Below are 27,398 nucleotides of genomic sequence, written 5' to 3' on the forward strand. Positions count from 1 at the left end.
TTGCAATGCAGGAGACCGGGCTTTGATCCTTTGGCTGGGAAGACCCCCTGGAGAAGGGAATGACAACCCACTCTAGTATTCTTGCCTGGAGAATTCCATGGACAGAGGAGCCTGGTGGGTTCCAGTCCATGGGGTTCCCAAAGAGTTGGACACAACTGAGCTAGTAACACAATCATTTCTAAGATAGAAATTTTTGAGTCCTAGTAGGTAATACACTGTGCTTTCACAAGTAATTGATGCTGTATCCTGACAGACTTTTTTTAAAAAGCCTCCTCCTCTATCATTATTTTCATGTTAGGCAGAATCTCTTCAACAGCATTTACTCTGTTTAATAGTTCAGATAATGAGATTTTTTTGAAGTCCACCTTTTAGCTGTAAGGTCTCAGGCAAATTACTTAACCTCTCTGTAAAATAATAATTGCACCTCCTTCATATTTTTTTTTCCTTTTTATTTTGAGGACTAGATAAAATAATCTATCAAGGAGACTTAGGGGTATTTCCTTGGTGATCCAGTGGTTAAGACTCCTATCTTCCACTGCAGGGGGCCCAGGTTTGATCCTTGGTGGGGAAACTAAGATCTCACGTGGCAAGGCCAAAAAAAAAAAAAAGACAGTGTAGGGACTGAGACACAGCAAGGACTTAATCTCAATAGGCCATCTCAGAGCTTCAAACTCCAAATCGAGACGAGCATCCTGGACCAATATCCACAGCGGGAATGTGGAGAGTGAGTCCAAATATCATTCTCATTATTTTGTCTTTATGGAGTCATACCTTTTACCTGCACATTATACAGATCTAAAGGCTCTGTGTTAAAAACTAGGTTAGGATACAGAACTGAAAGTCAGAGCAATCATTATCACACAGTCACTGAGCTCATTAATCAGCAACTTGTACAAAACAAACAAAAATAACTTAAATCAAGGCATTTCATCAGGGACTTCAATCATGAATGGGCTGAGGGGGGGAACAGGGAGCAGTCTGACATTTTATTGAAACCGGTATTCTCAACCTCAGAATGTCGATATTTTGGGATGGATAATTCTGGGAGGCTGTCCTGTACCTGGTAGGGTATTTAGCTGCATCCCTGGCCTTTCCGCCCACCAAATATTAGCTGTATCGCCCTGGTCATGATGATCAAAAATATCTCCACATCTTGCAGACTATTCCTGGGAAGGATTATAAACTGCCTTCTTCTCTTGCTTGAGAACCACTGTGGTGAAGCTTGACACGGAAGTGCATTTTTGTCTTTTTTTTGGCAGGGGGGTGAGAAGGTTCTCATCAGTTTCATCATATTCTTAAAAAGGTCTATGACCTCATAAAGAGTGGGAACTAATTACACAAAGCCTCTCAAATTAATAGTGTAAGCATGCACATCTCCATCTGTAGTAGTAAAACAAAAACGTGCACCACCATGGCTAATTAAAATGGTGTAATTTGAAAATTTACTATGAAATCTATATCTATCCAGCGATTACTTTCAACTTTTGAAAAAGCACAAAAACTGTATGTGGGGAAGTAGCTACTTCACAAACTGCTATTCCCAGATGGCAGGGTTCTTAAAATACCGCCTTCAGCAAGGACTCCCACAGTCTGCTGAATGTGGCTTTCAACTTCCAAAGGGGTTAGCGCTAAGGACAAGCAAAAAAGAACTGACGTCCAGAGAGGGAATTAAAACCAGTGTTTTCTAGGTAAAGAAATTGAATGGAGGTATTGATTGCAAGAGTGATTGGACCGAAATGTGGAAGGGAAGAGAGGGAGGGGAAGAGAGAGAGGAGAGAGAGAGAGACAGAAACAGAAGGGGGAGAGAGGGGACAGACAGGGAGAAACGCTTTGAAAGAGGTTCCCAAAGAGGAGGTCTCTTGGGAGAGGTTTGCTGGAATCTTCCCCTGCTTTTTTCCCTCTGGCTTGGCTGGAAAGGCGGCTGCCAGACGGAACCCCAGAGGGGGCTCTCCGCTCTCTGCCTCCCATTCCCACGCCCACACTGGCCTTGCTCACCCCCTTCCAAAGTGACCACATCCCAGGAAAGCTCGAAAGGAATCACTGCACCAGTCTCTAGAGCCCTGCTCTCCATCTCCATCTCCTAAAGGCGGTCGGAAGCCGGAGCTTACACCCCAAACACCAGACTCAGGAGAGCAGCCAGGGAGCGTGTCTCAGCTCCCAGACCCCCTCCCGTCCCCCCGCCCCCCGCCGGGGAGCACCCCAGAGGACCAGCAACTTTCTCCCCTACTTCTCGGTCTGTCTGCCTCCATCCCACTCTCGGGTTGGAAGCAGTGACTGTGCGAGGAGGCCCGGAGGGGGCTCGGGGCCGGAGGGGCCGAGAAAGCCGCCCAGGTTTAGGGGAGTGAGGTGGGAGGGGACCCCGGCTCCAAGGGGCCGCGCCCCCTCCCCGCCCCGCGCGCCGGGAGTGTCCCCGCCGGCCGCGCCCGGGCCGCGTCCGCTCCGGGTCCCGGCGGGCGCGAGGGGAGGGGACAGGCGAGAGGAGGGCCGGGCGGCGGAGGGGAGGAGGCGCTGCGTGCCTCGCCTGCCAAAGGCAGATCAGATCGGCTCCTCCGCCCGTGAGCTCCGGCGCCCCGCGCGCCGCCCCAGCGCTCCGCCCGAGCCGCCGCCGGAGAGCCCGAGCTGCGCGGGCTGCCCGGGCGCGGCGCCGCGCGTCCTCCCGAAGACCTCCGCCCCCTGCCGGCCCCTGCGCACCCCTCCCGCGGCCAGCCCCGGAGGCTCCGCGGCTGTCGCGGACCGCGGCGAAGAAGGAAGGACCGTCCGGCGCGCCGTGGATGCTCCGCCGGAGAGAGACAGCAAGTTGTGAGTGCGCCCCGGCCCCAGGAGGGAGGGCGGCCGCCGCCCGCCAGCCATGTGAGTCCAGCGCGCGGCTGCCCCCGGGCGCGGGCTCCGCGCCTTTCTCTCTCGCCCCTCGTCCCCGGACGCCGGAGTTGGGCTGCCCCCGAGGCTCCGGACTTCCTGAGCTGGGCTCCCCGCCGGCTCGCCCGGCCCGCCGCGTCCGTCTGCCTCCGGGGCGGGGTGGGGGACCCCATCCTCACCTCCTCCCTCCGCGCAGGGCCGGCTGGAAAATGTCCCTCTTCCCCTTTGGGGAGTTAAAGGATCGTTGTGTGTCTTCGGGGTGGGGGTGGTTGCGGCCGTTGCGGGGGGCTGGCTGGCTAAGGGCTTGTCTGGTCTTACCCCCCGGGGTGCCTGGCCCCAGCTCGAGGTGAGGGCCCCCTCCCTACCCACTCAGTAACCTCCCACCCCGCGTCTGCCCCAGCCTCAGGGCCCAGACAGACCAACTTCAGCGACTAATGCTGATGCTGACATCAGTTGACAAGATTAAAAAAAAAAGTAGCCGGAGCTCCCCTGGAGTGAGTGACATACTGGAGTGGAAAAGGGGCGGTGGGTGAAAAGCAAAGGGCAGGGGTGGGAGTTGGAAAGGAAAGGGGGAGGATTTGAGATGGACTCTGAGAGCTGGAGTCCTGGGAATGGAACCGTGGGGTGCATGGGCTCTGGGCTTCTGTGTTCTTTATGAAAAGTAGGGAAAGTGGTTCTAAGGAACTCGGTTTGAAAAGGGAGGGCAGGATGCAAGTGGAACCCCTGGAATGACTGGAAGGTATGGACTCTTTCAGATGAGACATAGTCATTCATTCAATGGGAAAGATGGTTCCAATAATTTAATTAGAAGCAATTAATCGGAATTGCAGATATGAAAATGAGTCGTACACAGGCTTTCTTTTGTTGACACTAGAGAAGATAGTTGAGACTGAAGGCATTCCCAAACACTACTGAATAAGCATGGCAAGACGCCTAAGAGTCCCATCCACTCTGTATGCCTAGACAGTCTGTAATTGTGAAAATGAGTCTAATTATTTTGTTCGGGCTCATGCAGAGAGTTAATGCACCTAAAGGAACACAGAAAAGTTGCTGCAAATTATGAGCGTGAACTTGTAAGCCAACTGAATAAACCACACTATGGTTATTTTAGTATAACATTCAGAATTCTGTTTACCGCCAGTAAAAATGCTGCGTTCTTTTTAACGTGAGGATATGAAATGAATTCACTGGCTTGGCAAGTAGGAATAAGTCATGCATTTCTTTAAGTAAGTAGCTGTCCGAGTTAATTAGGAAACATGTGTACATGAAAAAGCTTTAAGCCAGTCTGACAAAATTTGAATTACCGAGAAGTTGATAGAATGGGTTCTTCTCACTTTTGAACTATGGAGGTGTCTCTGAATGGGTGTTAATTGAAAGTTGCAGACCAACTGAGTTGGTCGTATCTTTTCTGTAAAGACATTTAATCTTTAATGTTGTGGTTTTTCCAGGGATCAGCATCCTTACTGCAGAGAATGGGAAGTTGATGTCCAGTAAGACTGAAGATCCGTTCTGTTAGTAGCCACTCTCCCATCACAGAACTGTGGATTACCTGCGGGGAGCCGGTAGTTTGACGGCCTTTACTTCTTCCTGCAGACCCCGAACAGTTACTTTGGGTCCTCCTTGCCCTGTCAGGTGAAAGATGGCATCCAGTCTGACTTGCACCGGGGTCATCTGGGCGCTGCTCTCGTTTCTCTGTGCAGCCACCTCCTGCGTGGGGTTCTTCATGCCTTACTGGCTCTGGGGATCACAGCTGGGCAAGCCCGTGTCCTTCGGCACTTTCCGGAGGTGCTCGTATCCTGTGCACGATGAGAGTCGGCAGATGATGGTGATGGTTGAGGAGTGTGGGCGCTATGCCTCTTTCCAGGGCATTCCCAGCGCGGAATGGAGAATCTGTACCATCGTGACCGGCCTGGGCTGTGGCCTGCTCCTCCTGGTGGCGCTCACTGCCCTCATGGGCTGCTGCGTGTCGGAGCTCATCTCCCGGACTGTAGGAAGAGTGGCCGGAGGAATTCAGTTTCTGGGGGGTAAGTGACTTCACTCAACTTCACTTGTTTACTGGAATCCTGGAGCAATATTGAAAATTGTGTTCCAGCTGTCTACTGAGATTATGGTAATTGACACTTGGAACGATAGGGAGATGTGGATATAGAGTGGCTTTGGGGACAGATTGCCAAAGTCAGAGATTCTTTACTGGAATGCTTTATAAACATCAAGAGCTCTTAATTTCTGTATATCCCCAAACATGTACATCATTGGTCTGCTAAGCACCACCTCTGTGGGGCAGTAACGTCTAGGTTGTTTATAATGTTGGAGAGGAGACAGTTTGGATTTTATAGCTACTGGCTCTTTACGATCAACAACCAGCAATTGCAGTGTCTGTGTCTTTCTGGAGTCCTGAGATCTTAAGAGATGAAAACTTCACGAAAAGTAGAAAAGGTTTTTGAGTCAACATTGTCATCATAAGCCTTTAATACTCTTTGTTGGATATAAAATTGAGCCTTGCCCCATCTTAAATTATGTTTCTAAATAAGTGATTACAGTTTTAAATGAGAGATCAGTTTTACATGAACAATTATGAATTTCACTATGCCACAAAGATAGGCTTAATTACTTTGTTAGGACTGCTTTTGCTGTGAAGGAAAAAAAAAAGGAATTTTTAACAAGTGATGTGTGCTTATTTCAAATGGACTGGCTAGTCTCACTAACACCAGAAAAGGTTTGATTTTTACTTGGGTTTCCTCCAGCAAGTATTGCTTCAATATTTCTGGTCATATGGTTTTAATTATACTTTATTTATTTTCCGCTGTGCCTTTCACCTCCATTTTTCAACCTGACGGGCTGAACTTGTCTGATTTATAATCCGCCTTGGTGAAATATGACAACCTCTGCAGATAGTACAGAACACGGGGAAACAGGAAGCCAGGAAAATATATAAAATATATTTGTAACTTCATCGCAAAGTAAGAGTCTGCAACCGGCTCTTTCTTTGGGTGCTCTCTTGCAGTCTTTTGTGAAAAATCCAGAAGAGGAGAAAACAGTACAGAGTCCTCAGATAGAGTCTACATATTGGAGACATCCCAACAGATGATTTCAGATTATCTAATATTAAACTTTCAAGTAACGTTTTGAGTATGAAAATTCTTGTGCTGAAAATGCAAGGGGCCCAGAGTGTTGTGTTTTGGAGTAAGAGATCCAGTTGTTTGCAGTTCTTTATTTCCTTACCAGATGTAACTCTGTTCTCATCTATTTGTTCCCTGGGGTTTTGTGGCTCACTCTGCCCTAGGAGGTAATTGGGGGGCTTAACTGTCCTTCCTTTACTGTTCAGCATTGAGCACAAGTCTTGCGTGTGATGTACAGATTCCTACAGAAGGACAGTACCGGAAAGCCATTAGGAAACGGAATGAGGTTTTTGCAGAGAGTGGAAATACAAATCCGGAGTTAAAAACTTGTTGATACCTCAGATTTGAAAAACAGGACTAATGCCAGGAATATTTAAAAGTTTTTTTTTTTTTTTTCTTTAAGAATAAACTTTTGACTTGCAGTTTGTGTTTCACTTGGCTCAGGAAAAATACTTGGATAATTTCTTTTTCTCCTGGTAAACATTACTTTTCATTTTTTCCTCTTCACTTTGGGGCAGAGGCTACTATTGTTTCTGGTAGAACAGGAAAGTGCTTACGAAGAGGAATCAGTTTTTATTGATTACCTTTAAATGTCTCATGCAAGAAGGCAACAGGAAGTAAATCTGAGACTTGTGAGATTTATGCTTCTCTCTCTAAACTATCTATAGATTTGGGGGAATTATAAAGAGCTTAATGTTCTACTTTACAGAAAACTCAAGGGAAAAGACCATAGTAGAAGTTATGTATACTTTTAAAAGGTCTGTTTTTTTCCCTCGTATATGCTCTTCATGAACTCTCACTTGTTAAGAGTTACTGACATTGAGCTGAGGCTATGGGTTCTTATTAGCATGTCTCAAATATATTACTCATATCCTGCAGAAAAAAATTCTGAATGTGAAACCTAAGAGGGATTTTCTGATTCAAACCTTTTGAGGACCCGAGTAAGTAAATATATCCCCACTACCCAAGACAATCGTCATTTTAGAATTAAAAAATAACTTGAGCTAAAGAAAAGATTTTGAAAAGTTTGCCATTAATCACTACCGCTTTAGTGATAGACCAGTTGACCAAAAAATGCTTCAGAAAGAATTTCTCCTGTTCATTTCATACTTGTTCAAGCTTTTATGCATAAAAACTTGAGTGATAAATAATTTTATGAAAGTTTTCATAGAATAGGTTTCATAAAGATAGCACAGCACCAAATCACTGAGTTCTGTGAATTTACTCAATGTCTGTGCTTTCAAAATACAGTCAACATTACAGGGCACTCTGCTATAAGGTGGATTCTCCTTCTAAAAAATGATCCACCCAGAAAGGTTATGTTTAGCTAAACTTAGGATTGCTCCAACAACAACAGGAAGCAGGAGAATGGCTGAGCGCAGAAGCATCCTGCTTAACCCTGCCTGCTGTGTCCAGAGTGTGCGCATATGGTGTAACATCAGGCAGTAAAACCCCTGCAGTACTTTGGAACTCGTTAAAGGACACAGTGTCAACTTCATTTTGAATCGTCTTGCTGTGGCTGCTTCGAGGTTAAAATGTCACCTGCAAATGAATGGGACAACACAGAGGGGGCACTGTGGTCCACGGACATTTACCACCTATAAGAGAAAGTCCTCCAAGGAGTCAGTGGCTTCTGCCTTTCTCGAAGTAACTTGCTCATAAACTTTAATTGCCACCATCTCCATCTTGTATTTTAAGTCATGTCTTTGTCATAATTTTTAAAAACCAGCTTGGGTTGAGTTTTATCCTCAATTCAATTTTTAACAGGCACGTAGAAAGCCTTTGAAAAGTATCATGTCTAGTAAAAATGTTGACACGCTGAAAGTGTAGTAATGGTGTTATGAGAAGATAGAGGTTGTAACGTTTCTGTTTGTGGAACGCAAAATTATGTTCTTTCCGATACATCATTAAGTACTTTAATAGACTTTTTTAAAGCTTAATACCAAACTTTTGACGTATGCATTAGAAAAATATCTTATTTACGGGCTCTGTAAATGAAGCATGTAAGAACACTGTAAGGACATATTAAGGCTATCTTAAGTTCAAATGAGCTGACTCATTTGAAAAGGCCCTGATGCTGGTAAAGATTAAAGGCAGCAGGAGAAGGGGATGACAGAGGATGAGATGGTTGGATGGCATCACCGACTCGATGGACATGAGTTTGAACTGGTGATGGACAGGGAGGCCTGGCGCGCTGCAGTCCATGGGGTCGCAAAGAGTCAACACAACTGAGCGACTGAACTGAACTGAAGTTCTGCCCACGGGTGCTTGTAATTGTCAGCGTCCGAATCTGTAGATTTCATCTTTGGAAATTGCTGGTGCTATAATGAGAGGGCTCGGAGGAGTCCCAAATGGGCATTATTCCATATTTCGTTTGGATGCGAGTCGCATATGTGTTTAAAATGAGTGTAGAATGCAAATCAGTAGTAAACAACTACCTTTCCAGTTGAGACACTGTTCTGTTCAGAGAAGCCAGGCGAGACCATCTCTTCAACTAATTGATGGTTAAGTGCCACTCACGACAGTAATGACGACAGAGTGCTTCTTGCCACAAACCCATCTCTGTGCTGAAAGCACAGAGCCCCTCACTGTAGGGCTCCACCTGGACTTGTCTTTCATCCTTTGGGATGAGGGCTTGCAACGTCTCCTCCCCCTGCTCCACTTTAAACCTGATCAGCCATGACGATTTGTCGCGTTCTGCTTTCCTTCACATCCAGGTTCTCTGTCACATGACAGCTGAGAAATAAGGCAAATAAGTGTTGATGTGTTAATGGGCAGCATGGCCCTTTAGTGACAGTGTCCTCACCGTAAGAAGTTGCTCTAATTTTTAAGAAATCCAGGCATTTCCTGGGCTAGTTGGGGCAACAGGCAGAGCTCTTCTTGCTCCTCTTTAAATTACACCTTAGAGATCACGAACTACTGTTTCCTCCTTCCTCTAACCTTACCGTGTAAAGCACAGGTGAGTTGCTTTGAACTCTGAGCCACTTAAAAGCCACTGTACCCATAATGTCCAAATCTTCATTTCCTTCTTGTGGAGTAGAGTCTTTCTAAGAGAATCATCTGATTTTTGACTTACTTCCCTTTGTTGCCACCAGCTAACGCAGGGAGAGCTGACACTTCTGAGGTCAGGGTCTGTCTGGACTGGTTAGTTTCACTAACACATTTGTTGTTGCTTAGTCGCTAAGCTGTGTCCGACTCTTTGCAAACCCATGGACTCAGCACGCCAGCCTTCCCTGCCTTTCACTATCTCTCGAGGTTTGTTCAAATTCATGTCCATTGAGTCGGTGATGCCATCCAACCATCTCGTCCTCTGTTGCCCCCTTCTCCTGCTTCAATCTCTCCCAGCATCAGTCTTTTCTAATGAGTCACTTCTTCGCCTCAGGTGGCCAAAGTATTGGAGCTTCAGCATCAGTCCTTCCAATGACTGTTCAGGGTTGATTTCCTTTAGGATTGACTGGTTTGATCTTGTGTCCAAGAGACTGAAGAGTCTTCTCCAGCACCACAGTTTGAAAGCATCAATTATTTGATGTTCAGCTTTCTTTATGGTTCAACTCTTACATCCATACATGACTACTTGAAAAACCACATAAACTAAACTAAATCAAGTCTCACTGACACACTAACTAAATCTCACTAGATTTACATCTGCATAGATTTATGAATTGTCCCATTGCCTTGTAAAACATGTATTTTCAGTTATAGGAAAAACCAGCTGAGGCATGTAAATTCATAATCATTTCAAAAGAAAAAAAACACACACTCAAGACAGCTTTATCTCACTCTACAATACATAGGCAGCATCTCAAGATGCATCCAATTTGCGCCTCATACAGAGTCATCACTGTTACGTTATTGGTTCTTGAACTTTGCAGCTAACTCTAGCTTGCCAAGGGTGTCCTCGTGTGTGTGTTGCTTATAATCAGAAAGCATAACAGCCTCAAGTTTAAAACGTTTATTCCTGGCTATCATTAAAATTCATATTTTTGTTTTCATAAGGCATCACATTCATGTTCGAGGGATCACAGATTCCTGGGGGATACCAGTAGCTGTAAACAGGAAAAGCAGAACCATTTGAGAAACAAGTAGATTGGAGAAACAGTTGGTTATCGAAAGTTAATAAATTTCATTACAGCACAGAATCTAGAGTATTTTGATGCCTGTACCAACCTCCTGGGGGGCATGGGGAAAGTGTAGTATTATGTGTTTTCCTAAGTAATTTGCAGTGGGGTCCCTGCAGGGACTGGTGATCCTTAGAACATATTCAGTTCTTATTTCACCCCAGTGAGGCAGGTTATTTGTTGTCTCTCTCTCTCTCTTTTTTTTTAAACAGTTATGAACACTGAATTTTAGAGTGACACCCAAAGTTATCCCATTAATTATTGGCTGAGTTGTGAATGCTATCACCATACTATTTCAGCAATAATTGAAATTCCATTTTGTATTATATGTAGAATTCAGAATTTCTGGCCATTAGGAATAATAAGTCTCTTAACATAGGTGAATATTTACATTTTCCTTCTAGCTCTATAATATTTAGAATAGTAAATAACATCTTATATATTCAATTAATACTTGATGTATTAGTTTTAGTTATTTATTAGCAACATTTTTATCTGTAAGTGACCTTGTTCTTCTCTACCTCATGGGAATATTTCAAAGAAATAAAATATCACAAATGTGAAGATAATTAAAGCAGTGACTCCTTAATTGATGTCCCTGTGTAGTGTTAGTCTTTTGGAAAACATGTATGTTCTGTAGTCATATATGTTGCATGATGCTGCATAATTCTACATCTCTCTCTTCAAGCACATTTTGAAAGCTCTGAATGAACTGTATTATCTGCAATGAAGAAACAAGCTGCTCTGTCTGAATATTTGTGTCCTCCCACAAAATTCATTTGTTGAAATCCTCATGCTCATGGGATGGTATTAGAAGGTGGGGACTTTGGGAGATGATTAGGTCATGAGGGTGAACCCCTCACAGATGAGATTAGTGCCCTTATAAAGAAGTTGAAGAGAGCACCTCGCCCCTTCTGCCCATGTGAAGATACAAGGAGAAGAGAGCCCCCACCCAACTGTGCTGGCCCTCTGATCTTAAACTTCTAGCTTCCAGAAATGGGAGAAATAAATTTCTGTTGTTTCTAAGCCATGTAGTCCACAGTATTGTTTTTTTTTAATTGCAGCTTGAATGTACGATGAGACCAGCTAAACTTTTTTTTTTTTCCAGGTTAACTTTAACACTGTTTCACAAACTTGTTTGGAAATTGCAGAGTCCTACTTACCTATGATAGGCAGTAGCATCTTTTTGAATTAGTGGCCAGCACAACAAACTTTAGGAAGTGCTGAGTTATAACATGTAATAAATCCAGGGCATGAGTGTTTATGGGTGGTTGGATGGCATCACTGACTCAATGGACATGAGTTTGAATAAACTCTGGGAGTTGGTGATCAACAGGGAAGACTGGCGTACTGCAGTCCATGGCGTCGCAAAGAGCCGGACACGACTGAGTGACTCAACTGAACTGAGCAGTATTTATTGAGTGCCTGCTGCTGCTGCTGCTAAATTGCTTCAGTCATATCCGACTCTGTGCGACCCCATAGACGGCAGCCCACCAGGCTCCCCGTCCCTGGGATTCTCCAGGCAAGAACACTGGAGTGGGTTGCCATTTCCTTCTCTAATGCATGAAAGTGAAAAGTGAAAGTGAAGTCGCTCAGTCGTGTCTGACTCCTATCGACCCTGCAGGAGTCGGACTGCAGCCTACCAGGCCCCTCCGTCCATGGGATTTTCTAGGCAAGAATACTGGAGTGGGTTGCCATTGCCTTCTCCGTATTGAGTGCCTACCAAATGTCAAATAGCACACCAGGATATAAGTTGAGATAAGGTCACTACTGTGGAGGCGCTCATGGTCTTATGGAGGAAACCAATGTGTGAGGTATAATTACAGTCCAAAGGACTCAGGACACAGATGTCCATTCCATTGCATATAGTTGTTGAGAGGCTGGTGAGGCTCATTCAGCTGCCAAGTGAGGGGCTCACCAGCCTCACATGGTGCCAGTCATTTCCTGCTTCACAGGAGACTACATTTCCCAGAAGCCTTGACTCCTGGCCTCTGGATAGATTAGGCCAATGGGAGGCCCTTGGAAAACGGGAGGGAAGGAGAAGCCAGGGTATGTCTCTCTCTCTAGCTCTCCCTTTGGCAGCATCTTTGGCAGCAATTGTCTCTCCTTTTGGAAAGCCCTGACCTTCACTGTCACAGCTCCCCTTGGAAGCCACTGTCAACAATCCTTCACCAGGTACACAGCCCGGTTCTTCCAGTCATTGGTGATGCCCTCTTCTTCCAACACCATTCCAGTCTCATGGATGGTAGTAGTTTTTGGTTGATGCCAGTTTCCGGGTCACCTCTTTAACATCTATGTGGCTTTTTAGCTCCTCCATCATCTGTGTAACCCGTTTCCTGTATTATATTGCATTTTCTGTGTTTGAAATACTTAGGCTGGTTTCAGCTTTCCTGGATCCTGGCTAAAATACAATACTTAATTCCAGTTCCCGCCTTAGCCAAGTTGCAGATTATATCATACTATGAACTTTTGGGGGTTTTGGTGAATGGGCAAAAATCACCAATGTTTAAAAATGTTCAGGGTCCACTGAAGTGTGAACAAAATGTTGTAGGAGCACAGGAGAGGAAGGGACCTCGTGTCTGGAGGGGTCTGCAAAGGCTTCATAACAGAGGCACTAGATGAACTAGGTTTGAAAGATGAGCAGAAGACTCCTTGGAATTTCGAGCAGTGGAAATGTCAAATTCTCAAAGCCAAGGAGTTATAAAAAGATCTGATGGGCGTTCAGGAAATGGCAATATCCTGTAAAGTATGGAGTGGGGGTAATGGAACAAAATCAGGTCCGAAAGTCTGTATTTTTGTTTAATGGTAAGAATTCTACACTTACCTAAGGTCAACTTTAGATTGAAGTCTTTGAGTGGTTATGGGAGAAACTGACTTAGGAACTATATAATCTAGTGGCAATGAGAAATAAAGGCTGATCTGGGGAAACAACAAAACCAGGAAAGGCAGCAAGAGGCTATTGTTATAGCAGGTTCGGCCAGAGATGGAGAAGACCTCAGCGAAGCTGTGGGAATCAGAAAACGATTTTGAACACATTTCTAAGATCGAGGCAAAAGGGTTTTATGGCTCCTATTTTTAGACGAGTAAATGAGTGTAGTTTGGAGACCTAATAGATTCCTTTCATAGCTTATATGTAATAGCTTATGTTAGTCATGTTACAGATGTGTAATATGGTAGAGCAAGACAGGAAACTAGTTATGCCTTAATGAGTTAATATTATCAATGATTATTATCTCTATGCCATAAGTCAGTTGCACTGAAGGCCGTGAACGATGAAATGTCCTTGTGTTATTCCAGTGTAAGTTATAGTTCCCATATGTTTGTCGAATCAAATTTTTGAAAAAATGAAATGTGCCTTTAAGTTCTAAATTGGTATGATTCTGTGATGACATCTAATTCTCATGTGATTTAGTGCTCCTTGGTGAGAGTTGCTGCATATGAGACCTGACTTTCTTAGCGTTTATCTCCACCTTTAAGCTCCAGAGTTTTTCTAAAACTCTGACCCCCATGTTATCTTATGATGAGGTTACCCAGATGGTCCCCTCTTGCAGTCTACGAAGGTACCTTCTGTATGGGTAGCAGATTGTACCTGATGATGTTGGGAGGGGTTTGGGCACACCTGGGAAGACCTGGATTCCCTACGGGATCGTGGCATTCCAGCACATGTGTAGCTGGAAAAGGGGACATAGGTTCATGGTCAAAGTCAATATAGCCTTTCCTCACTCCTGACCACATTTGGCTCCCTGTTAATATCCAAGCTCCCTGTATTGTTTCTCCCCGACAACTATATGCGCATCGTTGTCTTGGATACAGATATAAGATTTTTCACGTTCTCTGCCTGTCTAGGTGGGACCTACAGTAGAGTCACTATATTCTGCAATTTAGTGAGTGGCGAGACATCGTTTCTGCTGCTGTTCATGTGTTTTGTAGGTTTGTTTTGTTTTCAGGGGTTGCGTTGGCTAATTTAAATAGAAAATTATAATCTTGACAATCTCTGTAGTCACCTTGCCTCGTAAACCACGTCTCCTGCGGGAGTCCCACACCTCATAACCACAGTCTTCTTCTAGGAGGTACAGAGACGGGACTTGCCAGGCCACACTGCTTGTATTTCCATCCTAGCTTTTGTGTCTATATTTGTCTCTTATGTTTCCCAGAGTCCAGAGCCTTGCTGTGCTGATCCCTAAGGAGGGGGCAGCAAGGCCCAAGCAGTTGAAGTGCAGTTCAGTGAGACTTAATCTTATTGGGGAACTTGGAGGAGAGGGAAAATAAGAACATCAAGGCAGAACCAATTCAATTGCAAGTCAGTGATCCTGTGGCTGCACTGACATAAGTCATGTGACTCCCACAAATGCAAAAGCATGTTGCAAAGGAATTTAATCAATAGCGATATGTCCAGAGCTCCCGTTGTCCTATACCGGCCCCTTTTTGGCTTTTTCTCTTTTAAAATCAATTTTTATTTATTTATTTATTTTTGGTGCCCTGGGTCTTCATTACTGCATGTGGAGCTTTCTCTAGTTGCGGTGCTTCTGTTTGCAGTGGCTTCTTTGGTTGCCGAGCACAGGCTCCAGGGCACGTGGGCTTCAGTAGTTGTGGCATACGGGCTTAGTTGTCCTGTGGCAGGTGAGATCTTCCTGGACCAAGGATGGAACCCACGTCCCCTGCACAGATTCTTAATCACTGGATCACCAGGAAGTCCCTTTTTGGCTTTTTCAATGGGCAGTGCTGAGGAGAAAAGACTCAAGGTCTGCAGCCCAATTGGCTAAGGCTGGCAGAAGCTGCCCTGCTTGGCAGCCTACTCAGTTTGTGCATCTCCTAGGATCTGGAGGATAATGACCAAAGAACACCTCCTTAATCCACAGTTTGTGGCTCAAGGACTTGAGGTGGAAGGTTATGTGGGTAGTTGGCAACATGGGCAAAGAGCTCATGAGAAAGATCAGGCTTAAATATATAGATCCATAGTGTCTTTGAGAACCTCCTATGAGAAGTGTAACTTTGTGTGTTGGTGCTCAGTTGCCCAGTTGAGTCTGACTCTTTGTGACTCCATGGACTGTAGCCTGCCTGACTCCTCTGTCCATGGGATTCTCCAGGCAAGAATACTGGAGTATTGGGTTGCCATTATTACTGGAAATGGGTTGCCATTTCCTGCTCCAAAGGATCTTCCTGACCCAGGGATTGAACCTGTGTCTCCTGCACTGGCAAGCGGATTTTTTTTTTTTTTTTTTTCTCACCATTGAGCCACCTGGGAAGCCCCAGTGTTACTTCACTCACTCTTAAAAAGACGTGGTTTTTCATCCTGACACTTTCTTTTAGCATTTGACTGTCCTGATTGGAAGGCAGGTTCTTGGCTATGTCTGACTCCATCATCAGTTCTAAGCTTGCCCTTGGATAGCACCAGCCACTCGACATCTGCTATGCTGGTGGACCAGGGTTATGGAGAAGTTTGTGCTGTGTAGGAATAGATTTTATTTTTCTGGAGTAGGTTGCAGGAAAACTCAAGGTAGGAACAGAAATCACACTGCATTCTGTTCACTCACATAAATGTGCCTGGAGGAAAGAAGAGTCTAGAAATGTAGTGAAAAGACAGAGATGTGAAGGATGAATATTTTAACTTAAAAAACATTTGTTTTTTTTTGTTTGTTTCATGTATAAGGATGGCATTCCTATTTTGATCGCCTGGTGGAAGAAAGTCAATTGGTTCATTTATCTCATCCGCCCACTGGTGGCTGTCCTGATTATAGCCTCCTGGTTGGCACCAGTTAAAATTCACTTTGGCTGCCCATGACCTCGGTGCCCAGCAGGTTTCATGAAATTACACAGCAGCCAGCTCTTCTTCTCTGTGTGGCACCATTTTATGTACATTTGACTTCAGAGTAATTTCAGACAATCATGCTTTGTGTGGTGTGGTTTTTACCATAATCTTCTTGCAGTCTACTTAGAGCAGATCTGGAAATCTGACTCTGATGAGTTTTTAAGATGGTGGAAAATATTGGAGGAGGGACATGTTTTCATTTCTCTATACTTTCCCTGTTTAGCTTGTTAAGCTTGTAAGTTGTGGCAGATTGTTTTTGTAGCATTACTTGCAGCCTGGGATTAGAATAACAACAGTTTTCCCCACGTGGGATGCTTCAGGATTTTGCATGTGGTCGGATCTCAGAAGAAACTGTTTCTGTAAGACTGTAAGTAAAATAAAATGTTAATGCCTTTTCCCCCCTTCTATTAACAAAGCTTCAAGTGCTGCCTTCTGTTCTTGTGTTTACATGATTCTGTGGTTGTGCGTTGTCTTGTAAAGCAGGATCTGGGCAGACAGGGATGAATTCTGCCCCTCAACAGCTTCATGGCCACCGGCAAGCAACTGACTCAGCCTGAGTTCTTTCACCTTTTGTTGCTGCTGTTGTTCAGTCACTAAGTTGTGTCTGACTCTTTGCGACTTCTTCGTGGACTGCAGCACACTAGGCTTCCCTGTCCTTCACTACCTCCTAAAGTTTGCTCGAACTCATGTTCATTGAGTCGGTGATGCCATCCAACCAATTCATCCTCTGTCGCCCCCTTCTCCTCCTGCCCTCAATCTTTCCCAGCATCAGGGTCTTTTCTAATGAGTCACTTCTTCGCATCAGGTGGCCAAAGTATTGGAGCTTCAGTGTCAGTCCTTCCAATGAATATTCAGGGTTGATTTCCTTTAGGATGGACTGGTTTGATCTCCTTGCTGTTGCAGGGACTCTTAAGAGTCTTTCCCAGCACCACAGTTCAAAAGCATCAATTCTTCAGCACTCAGCCTTCTTTATGGTCCAACCCTCACATCTGTTCATGACCACTGGAAAAACCACAGCTTTGACTAGACGGACCTTTGTTGGCAAAGTGATGTCTCTGCTTTTTAGTAACACTCATTGGGTTTCTGCGAGGTGTACATGTAAGTCAGGTAATATCAGGCCTGAAAAGGTAGCGTCCCCATAAATGGCGGCCATTACCAATGGTATATTTGACTCAAAATTTTACAGTTTAACTTAAACAGTTAATTAGCTTGCTTCATTACACAGATATTTACTGAGTCCTGCTCACTGGTTAGGCAGAATTCTAGCTATGAAGATAACATAATGAATAGAAGCAGACTGAGAAAGAACTAAAAGAACTTTGTTTCCACTTATAGTTTGCTATTGCACTCTGCTGTATTTCCCAAAGTAATTTTTGAACTAATAATATTCTTATTGGCAGGTGACTTATTACTTAGGAACCTAGTAAATACACCTTGTTACTAGCTGTATTTGACCCCCGTAGATCATCATTTGAGGTGCGATCTGAATAGGTGTTCTCAGCGTCTGTATGCTGCTGCTGCTGCTAAGTCGCTTCAGTCATGTCGACTCTGTGCGACCCCATAGACGGCAGCCTACCAGGCTCCCCCGTCCCTGGGATTCTCCAGGCAAGAACACTGGAATGGGTTGCCATTTCCTTCTCCAATGCGTGAAAGTGAAAAGTGAAAGTGAAGTCGCTCAGTCATGTCCGACTCTTCGAGACCCCATGGACTGCAGCCCACCATCTGTATAGGTGTGTTTGTTTCTTTGAGCTCCTACTTCCATGTTGTGGGTTTTCTCCATCTTGGTGGTTATTATTTTTTTTTTCTGAGATCATTATTTTATTTTATTTTTTTAATTTATTTATTTTAATTGGAGGGTAATTACTTTACAATATTGTATTGGTTTTGCCATACATCAACATGAATCTGCACGGGTGTACACGTGTTCCCCATCCTGAACCCCGCTCCCACCTCCCTCCCCGTACCATCCCTCTGGGTCATCCCAGTGCACCATCCCCAAGCATCCTGTATCCTGCATCGAGCCTGGACTGGCGATTTGTTTCTTATATGATATTATGCATGTTTCAATGCCATTCTCCCAAATCATCCCACCCTCGCCCTCTCCCACAGAGTCCAAAAGACTGTTCTATACATCTGTGTCTCTTTTGCTGTCTCGCATACAGGGTTATCATTACCATCTTTCTAAATAACATATATGCGTTAGTATATTGTATTGGTGTTTTTCTTTCTGGCTTACCTTGGTGGTTATTTTTTTAAATATTATCCTTAGGTTCCACGAAGTATCTTCCTTTAAACCTCATCTTTCCTCGATACATAGCTTGATTACTACCTATCCATGTTTTTATCCTTTTTGAATAACCACAGAAACTAACTGAAAGGAAAATCAGTTCTTTAGAGTTCCAAGTCAACTAACGTTTTAGAGTTCCATTCACCTAATACTAGCTACATTAAAAAATATTTTTTAACTTTTTTAATTGGAGTATAATTGCTTTATAATGTTGTGTTAGTTTCTGCTATACAGCAGAGTGAATCAGTTATGAAAAGTGAAAGTGTTAGTTGCTCAGTCATGTCCATGTCTGCGATTCCATGGACTGTAGCCTGTCAGGCTCCTCTGTCCATAGAATTCTCCAGGCAAGAATACTGGAGTGGGTAGCCATTCCCTTCTCCAGGGGATCTTCCTGACCCAGGATCGAACCTGAATCTCCCACATTGCAGGCAGGTTCTTTACTGTCTGAGCCACCAGGGAAACTCCAAATCAGCTATATGTGTACTTATTTCCCTCCCTTTCCAACCTCTCTCCCCTAACAACAACAACAATAAAAAATAGGATTTTTGTGAGGGTTTTTTTTGGCCATACTGCATGGCATACAGGATCTTAGTTTCCTGACCAGGCATTGAACCCTTGCCCTCTGCAATGGAAGCTCCAAGTCTTAACTACTGGACCACCACTGAAGTCCCTGATATTAGCTCCTTTGAATATATCATTTTTTAATATACAAAACACTCTGGTACAGATTTTCTCATTTTATCTTAAAATCTTGCTGCAGTCTTATGCTGTGGGTGCCGTGGGAAACAAAAGAAGTAAATATAATATAGGGTTGTGACCTCAGGGAGTTTATAAATTCAGGGCTTTGGTCACTGGACTCTCCCTCAGAAAGATGTCATTGATATTCCAACAACAGCCAGCTTCAGTATTGTGTTCTACAGCTAGATCATTTTTTTTTTTATCTTCACAAAATGAACCTTGCCAGTGATATTTGCGGTTGTATGTTGCAGTGATGTTCTCTAAGATTAAAGCTCAATTCAGGGCTTGTAGGGCTTTTGTTTCGGATCCTGGGGGGGATTGAGCAAAATAAAAAGAAAATATCTTTGATGCTTGTATATAATTCTTTAAAAACTGTACCAAGTGCATTCTTAGAGAAAGATAAAATGTGTTTTGAAATTGAGGCTAGAGATGGGGCAGAAGAACATGCTGTAAAACAGTCATCTGTTTTGTCATCAGAGGCTGAATCCTGTAGAAGGCTGAGACATCTTACTGCCTTGAATGTTCTATGAGCAAGTTTATATAATATGTAACTGTACTGAGACATGTTATTGAGACATGTTACTGCGATAGTCATGATCTCTGAGTGACCATTTAAAAAGCCATTAATTGTGAAAAAGCCATTAATTAAAAAGGCATTAAATTACATTTCATTGCAGTGTCATGGTGCCCTGTCACATTGATTTCAAATGGCTCAGAGGACCCGTACTGAGTGGCCAATGTCTGTCTTTTGCCCGGGCTACGTTCCTGCTCACCTGCCTCCCTCTTGTCCATCCTTGTGGTGACCAAGAGTCATCTTCTTGGCTGGGATCATGGCCCCTCATGCTTCCCGTGGATAAAGGCTGTTTACAAGGTGCCTCACGTGCCCCCAGAGAAGGCAATGGCATCCCCACTCCAGTACTCTTGCCTGGGAAATGCCATGGATGGAGGAGCCTGGTAGGCTGCAGTCCATGCGGTCGCAGAGCATGACTGAGCGACTTCACTTTCACTTTTCAGTTTCATGCATTGGAGAAGGAAATGGCAACCCACTCCAGTGTTCTTGCCTGGAGAATCCCAGGGATGGGGGAGCCTGGTGGGCTGCCTTCTGTGGGGTCGCACAGAGTCGGACATGACTGACGTGACTTAGCAGCAGCAGCACCTGCCCCATTTATCATGTCACCATCTACTGGCATCCTTATGTTGGACTGTGCTTTGCCCAGCCTAAATGTCATAGTGTTTCCTGTATATTTTTTACCCAGGTCTCATGTCTGTGCCTTGGCTGGCCACGTCCCTCCTCCCCTTGATGCAAGCCCGAAGTCCACTTGTTTTTGAAGGTGTGTTTTGAATGCTGACTTCCCTATAAAGCCTTCTCTGATGGCACAGTTGAAGGAATCCTGCCTTTTGTGTGTTTCCTTGGAACCTGACCAACGTTGGTTATTTCTGGGGGAGGCCTGTGGGAGCTGCCTCCCATGTGTGAGTCCCTCTGCTGCAGTCTCTCAGCACACCCCTGTCCTTAGCACAACATTTACATCCACTTGATGGATGATTTGCTCAAAATCATTGTGGAAAATTTTGAATCCAGGTATTCACGTGAGCCCAATTCTGACTTGGGGCCCATGACATGCTTGGACTGCACTCTGTGTTACACTGTTAATTACCACTCCTCTACTTCCTAATTTGGGCTAGGTCACTTCTTGTGTCCAGTACTGTCATACATGATAGCAAAATTTCCTTCCTCTGGAGGAGGAAATGGCAACCCACTCCAGTATTCTTGCCTGGAGAATTCTAAGGACAGAGGAGCCTGGTGGGCTACAGTCCATAGGGTCGCAAAGAGTCAGACAGGACTAAAGTGACTATCACTCACTTCCTGATTTTGGCTAGGTCACTTCTTGTGTCCAATACTATCATCAGTTCAGTTCAGTTCAGTCGCTGAGTCATGTCCGACTCTTTGCGACCCCATGAACCGCAGCACACCAGGCCTCCCTGTCCATCACCAACTCCCTGAGTTTACCCAAACTCATGTCTATTGAGTTGGTAATGCCATCCAACCATCTCATCCTCTGCTGTCCCCTTCGCCTCCTGCCTTCAATCTTTCCCAGCATCAGGGTCTTTTCAAATGACTCAGCTCTTTGCAGTAGGTGGCCAAAGTATTGGAGTTTCAGCTTCAACATCAGTCCTTCCAATGAACACTCAGGACTGATCTTTAGGATGGACTGGTTGGATCTCCTTGCAGTCCAAGGGACTCCCAAGAGTCTTCTCCAACACCACAGTTCAAAAGCATCAATTCTTTGGCGCTCAGCTTTCTTTATAGTCCAACTCTCACACTGATATGTGACCACTGGAAAAACCATAGCCTTGACTAGACAGACCTTTGATGGCAAAGTAATGCCTCTGCTTTTGAATATGTGATTTTGGAGCCCACAAAAGTAAAATTAGCCACTATTTCCACTGTTTCCCCATCTATTTGCCATGAAGTGATGGAACCGGATGCCATGATCTTAGTTTTCTGAATGTTGAGCTTTAAGCCAACTTTTTCACTCTCTTCTTTAACTTTCATCAAGAGGCTCTTTAGTTCTTCTTCACTTTCCGCCATAAGGGTGGTGTCATCTGCATATCTGAGGTTATTGATATTTCTCCTGGCAATCTTGATTCCAGCTTGTGCTTCCTCCAGCCCAGCGTTTCTCATGATGTACTCTGCATAGAAGTTAAATAAGCAGGGTGACAATATACAGCCTTGATGTACTCCTTTTCCTATTTGGAACCAGTCTGTTGTTCCATGTTCAGTTCTAACTGTTGCTTCCTGACCTGCTTACAGGTTTCTCAAGAGGCAGGTCAGGTAGTCTGGTATTCCCATCTCTTTCAGAATTTTCCACAGTTTGTTGTGATCCACACAGTCAAAGGCTTTGGCATAGTCAATAAAGCAGAAATAGATGTTTTTCTGGAACTCTCTTGCTTTTTCCATGATCCAGCAGATGTTGGCAATTTGATCTCTGGTTCCTCTGCCTTTTCTAAAACCAGCTTGAACAACTGGAAGTTCACAGTTCACGTATTGCTGAAGCCTGGCTTGGAGAATTTTGAGCATTACGTTACTAGCATGTGAGATGAGTGCAATTGTGCGGTAGTTTGAGCATTCTTTGGCATTGCCTTTCTTTGGGATTGGAATGAAAACTGACCTTTTGCAGTCCTGTGGCCACTGCTGAGTTTTCCAAATTTTCTGGCATATTGAGTGCAGCACGTTCACAGCATCATCTTTTAGGATTTGAAATAGCTCAACTGGAATTCCATCACCTCCACTAGTTTTGTTCGTAGTGATGCTTTCTAAGGCCCACTTGACTTCACATTCCAGGATGTCTGGCTCTAGGTGAATGATCACACCATCGTGATTATCTGGGTCATGAAGATCTTTTTTGTACAGTTCTTCTGTGTATTCTTGCCGCCTCTTCTTAATATCTTCTGCTTCTGTTAGGTCCATACCATTTCTGTCCTTTATTGAGCCCATCTTCACGTGAAATGTTCCCTTCATATCTCTAATTTTCTTGAAGAGATCTCTAGTCTTTCCCATTCTATTGTTTTCCTCTATTTCTTTGCATTGATCACTGAGGAAGGCTTTCTTATCTCTCCTTGCTGTCATACATGATAGCAAAATACAGATATGTTGGAATTTTCGGTAGGGCTTCCCTGGTGGGTCCGTGGTAAAGAATCCGCCTGCCAATGCAGGAGATGTGGGTTTGATCTTTGGGTTAGGAAGATACCCCACAGAAGGAAATGACAACCCTCTCCAGTATTCTTGCCTGGGAAATCCCATGAACAGAGGAGCCTGGCAGGCTATAGCCCATTGGGTCACAAAAACATCAGACTTGACTAAACAACAAGCCCTGTGCTTTAACGGAGGTCTGTTTAAGTGCGGATATTTCTGATGAAATTCATTTCCAAAGATTATCTTCCTTTACCTGTTCCCATTTTAGTAATGTTTGAACCAGCAGACAGTTCTGACATAGCCAAAAATCATAAATGTTACTGTGAGATAGTTCACGTCGTATTGATTTAGTCATTTTTATCAGGAGTCTTATGGTAATTCTACTCTCAAGTTTTTAAGGAACCTCTCCATACTATTCTCCATAGTGGTTGCAGCCAGTTTCCCTTCCTACCAACAGTGCCTGAAGGTTCCTTTTTCTCCATACCCTCTGGCATTTATTATTTGTAGATTTTTTTTTTAGGGAGGGATAAGCAAAATTTCACTGCAGTTACTTTGTTCGGCATATCTAAGTTTGCAGCCCTGTAAATGTTCTAATATATGCTTGTATGAGGTTTGAATTTCTATCCCTCCTGGTTTTGCTTGTGAGTTAAACCTATATTCTAAGCTTCCATTTCTAGTTAATAGTATGAAAGCTTTGCTTCTTTGATTCCTAATGAAATAGCGAGAACAAGTACTTAATACTAGTACCTGTCACACCGCAGATTTGAACTAATGGTTAATTTACCGTCTTTGAAGTCAGCCTGCACCAATTTTCTTAGCATAAAATTTAAAGCAGTAAATGCCACAAACCTGAGCAATCTGTTCTCTTCCGCAAGCGCTAGTATGTTACAGACTGCAGCTTGTGTTGCACCAGTAAATCACGTTGACCCAAATTTAGTCAGTTTGAACTCTGGGTAAATGATCTTAAAATTAGAGCAATGACAAATGAGCTTATTTCCTCTTCGGTTTTGGAGACATAGGAACACGTTCAGAATGGAATTGCCAAAGAGTCCCTTGTCCCAAGAAGAGGTAAGAGAAACCTTTATATTTTAAGAAATCCCCAGGGGGAGGTTTAGTTTACAAGCGAAATTGAATTGTAATAAAGCAGAAGGAAGAGATACGTCCTCCAGGGCCGCTCGCTCAGTACATAAACCTGAGTGGAAAGTAAATGTTGGCCCCTTTCTGGTCTCTGCAGATACAAAAGTAAATTGATGATTTCTAATCAGACTTGTCAGCGCGGATGAGCCTTCAGTTGCTGAAAGTAAATCTGATGATGGAGAGGCTTCGGCAGCCTCCACCCCAGCTGTCCCATGGCTGGAGGTGAGAGCCACAGGAAGAAACCAGGCACAGGAGACCCGCAGGGAAGACCTTCCCCGCATCCTCCCTGCCCCGGGGCTTTTGAACTTTGTGAAGGTCACACTGCTACCAGCATCTTTTGCAGCTTCTTACCTTATCCTTTAGTTGATACCTTCCTGGCATATCACTTATTACCAAACAGTAGACCTTTTGGAGTTAAAATGATGCAAATGATAAATCTGGCCACTTGTCCCTCTCGATCCTTGGACATAAAGATTCTGTAGTGCAGGGGGAGACGTTATAACTAAAGTGATACTACTGTCTGTGGGTTTTCATGATCATGGTTTTAAATCGCATATCGACAGAGAATGAAATGCTAGTAGCCTGGGGGAAATGTATTTTAAAAAGTCATCACTTAACTGTGTGCTAAAGTGTGAAAATGCAAGCAAGTGTATTTGCAGCTTCAGAAATGAAGCTGTGGGCATTAGCTGGACCACACACCAGAGCTTCTGTTATCTTTCTGCCTCCATATCTCTGCCCTGTGCCTATCTCTACCCTCAGAAGGGGGCCGTAGCTTTGGTCACCCATGTATGTGGTCATGATGGTGTTTCCATTTGATGAGGCAGAGCATGGAGGAGGAAATAGAATGGAAATGTGTTAGACCACTTCCTTTGCAGGTAAAGGAAGGAACCACATCCTGCCAGTACCCTTTCTCCATGCTTCCAGCCTCTTTTGAGAGTCTCAACTCACAGGAACCTCGGCGTGTCATCATCCAGCTAAATCCTGATGCCAAGGCCTGCTCGGCATTGGAGCTGGGAGTACAAGATTAAACACACAAAAATGGATGAAAAATCTAAATAACAGGAATTGTGATCTAGTATATACTCACCCTCAGGTGGACACTTTCATTTGTAATTTTTGCTGCATTTTTGTTAGGGAGGGTTGGCCCCATTTCACAGATGAGAAAGCTGAGGTTTAGAGAGGCCAAGAGCATGGAGCAAGCTAGCATGGAGTCTGGCCAGCTGGGGTTCAGACATGAATCAGGCGAGTCCCCACCTGTCCCTCTCTCCTCTGTAACACGGTCCTTCCCTTGCTGTGACACAGAGGGAGATGTAAAGCTGTACATCTTCTCAAGGTAACAAACCTCAGTTTTCTCTGCAACGATCAGAGCAGATGCCATGGACCCATGTGTAGGTTTTGAACTAAGCTTGGAAATATCTATTATTTGAATAGTTAGGAAAGAGAGGAAAAATAGTTCAGGTTACCTTTTTAATTTTTTTTGGTTAATCATTGACTTTTTTGATTGAAGGATAATTGATATACTAATGTGTTCACTTCTGTATATAGCAAACTGATTCAGTTATATTTATATACATCATTTTTAAGATTCTTTTCCATTATAAGTTATTACAAGATATGGAATATAGTTCCCCATGTTATACTATAGGGCCTTGTTGTTTATCTGTTTAACATGTAGTAGTGTATATCTGTTAATTCCAAACTCCCAATTTATCTTTCTCCCATTCCCTTTCCTTTTTCTTAACCAGAAGTTTGTTTTCTGTGTCTGTGAGTCTGTTTGTTTTGTAAATAAGTTCATTTGTAACATGTTTCAGATTCCACATACAATGGATATCAAATGATATTTGTGTTTTTCTGGCTTGGTATGATCACCTATAGGTGTATCCATGTTGCTGCAGATGGCATTTCTTGATTCTTTTTTATGGGTGAGTAATATTCCATTGTGAAATGGAATCTTCTCTATCTGCTCATCTGTTGATGGGCCTTTAGGGTGTTTCCGTGTCTTGGCTATTGTAAATAGAGCTGCAGTGAACATTGGAGCACATGAGTCTTTTCCAGTTAGAGGTTTTGTCATTTCTGGATATATGCCTATGAGTTGGATTGCTGGATCATGTGATGACTCTATAGTTATCTTTTTGAGGAACCTCTTTACTGTTTTCCACAGTGGCTGCACTAATGTACATTCCCACTCACAGTGTAGGAGGCTTCCCTTTTCTCCACACCCTCTCCAGCATGTGTTATTCGTAGCTTTTTTGATGATGGCCATTCTGACTGGTATGAGGTGATACCTCATTGTAGTTTTGACTTATGTTTCTCTAATAATTAGTGATGTTGAGCATCTTTTCATGTGCCCTTTGGCCATCTGGAAGCTTTTGTTCTTTAATGAGAGGTATTTGAATAATAGGCATACATGTCATGTGTAGTGGTTTATTGAGCATAGGACTTGAGCCTCTAATTCAGGACTTCTAATTTCATCATTCATAGAAGATCTACATCTGACCCAGTGTTTGTGCATATTGTACCCATTTCTGGAAAAAGGTATCAGATTTTCATCTGATTCCCAGTGGGCAGCGTGGCAAACACACACAAAGTTTATAAAACCAACAATCCACTACAATTCTGAGCCTTGGATGAGTAACTCTTAAATTGTTCTGTGTCTTAAATGTTTTATTTAATGTTTGATTGTATTAGCTTTAGGATGACTTCCAGGTATTTCTGTGAAAACTTGCTATTTTGCTATCTGATTATTACTTATGCAGGATAGAAATACTACTTAGGAATTCCTTGTCCTGTGGTGAAATATCATTGTCCAGTTCATATGTTTTCCCTTTAATTATTACATTTATAACCTTTTGTGTATATGGTCATGAACATTCATTTTCAGCCTGATGTATAGGATGAGGCATCCATCTGTTGAAATTTCCTAGAACTGGCTAAAATTTAGACTATATTAAATGGTTAGTTTTTTCTTGTTAATACTTTCTATCAAATCGTTGTATGGTTGCCCTAATGTGGATTAGGGATTCATGTTTACTGAATCGGATTGGATAAGAAGATGAAGAGTGTAAGCCGTGGGTAAAAGAAATTATAGGCTTTTCCCTACTTTAAACATTCCTCTTCAAGAGACAGCCTCATTTATTTTAGGCTTTTGCTTTAAACACTTAAAAGCAACACACACACACAGTTGTTACCAGATTGACAGTTGATATTACTTAAAGTGAAACCATCTTCAACCAACCATAGCTTTAATCATGATTAAATTGTTATTGCACATAAATGCTAATTATCTGAATATTTTCTTGCTTAGCTGTTTGATTATCATTCTATCATCTAAGGTTCCGGCATCATCTCCTCTTTTCCTGCCATGACTTTGATGAATCCTGCTGGATCTTTTAAAATTATATAAATCTTCTCAGAGGTGAAGTTAGATTTCAATTATCTAGATTTTGTGAGTTTGTGGTTGGAATGCAAAGAAATATGTTTCCTTTGCTTCCAGCCTCCAAAGCTTTCCAGGATCCTAGGAGGGAACGGGCTAGGCAAAGCAGAGAGAGATTTGCTTGTGTTTATGGCTGTTAGATCCAGATTCAGCTCCACTCCCTGCGTTCCATTGCTAAAGAAGAGCTGGCAAGCCCTGTATAGACAG

The 27,398-nt window shown here is 43.5% G+C and overlaps 1 protein-coding gene across 3 annotated transcripts in view; it reads left to right on the forward strand.

The window, feature by feature from the left end:
• Positions 1-2,528: 2,528 nt before the first annotated feature.
• Positions 2,529-27,398, forward strand: part of LHFPL6 (LHFPL tetraspan subfamily member 6) — a 234,291-nt gene continuing 209,421 nt past the window's right edge. The window contains 2 exon segments of one of the 3 annotated variants that reach the window (NM_001077990.1): positions 2,529-2,850; positions 4,305-4,880. In NM_001077990.1, the coding sequence (NP_001071458.1) occupies positions 4,496-4,880 (385 nt within the window). In that variant the 5' untranslated portion in view covers positions 2,529-2,850; positions 4,305-4,495. 3 annotated transcript variants of the gene reach the window in all.

Source organism: Bos taurus, chromosome 12 (genome assembly GCF_002263795.3).
Source record: "Bos taurus isolate L1 Dominette 01449 registration number 42190680 breed Hereford chromosome 12, ARS-UCD2.0, whole genome shotgun sequence".
NCBI lineage: Eukaryota > Metazoa > Chordata > Mammalia > Artiodactyla > Bovidae > Bos > Bos taurus.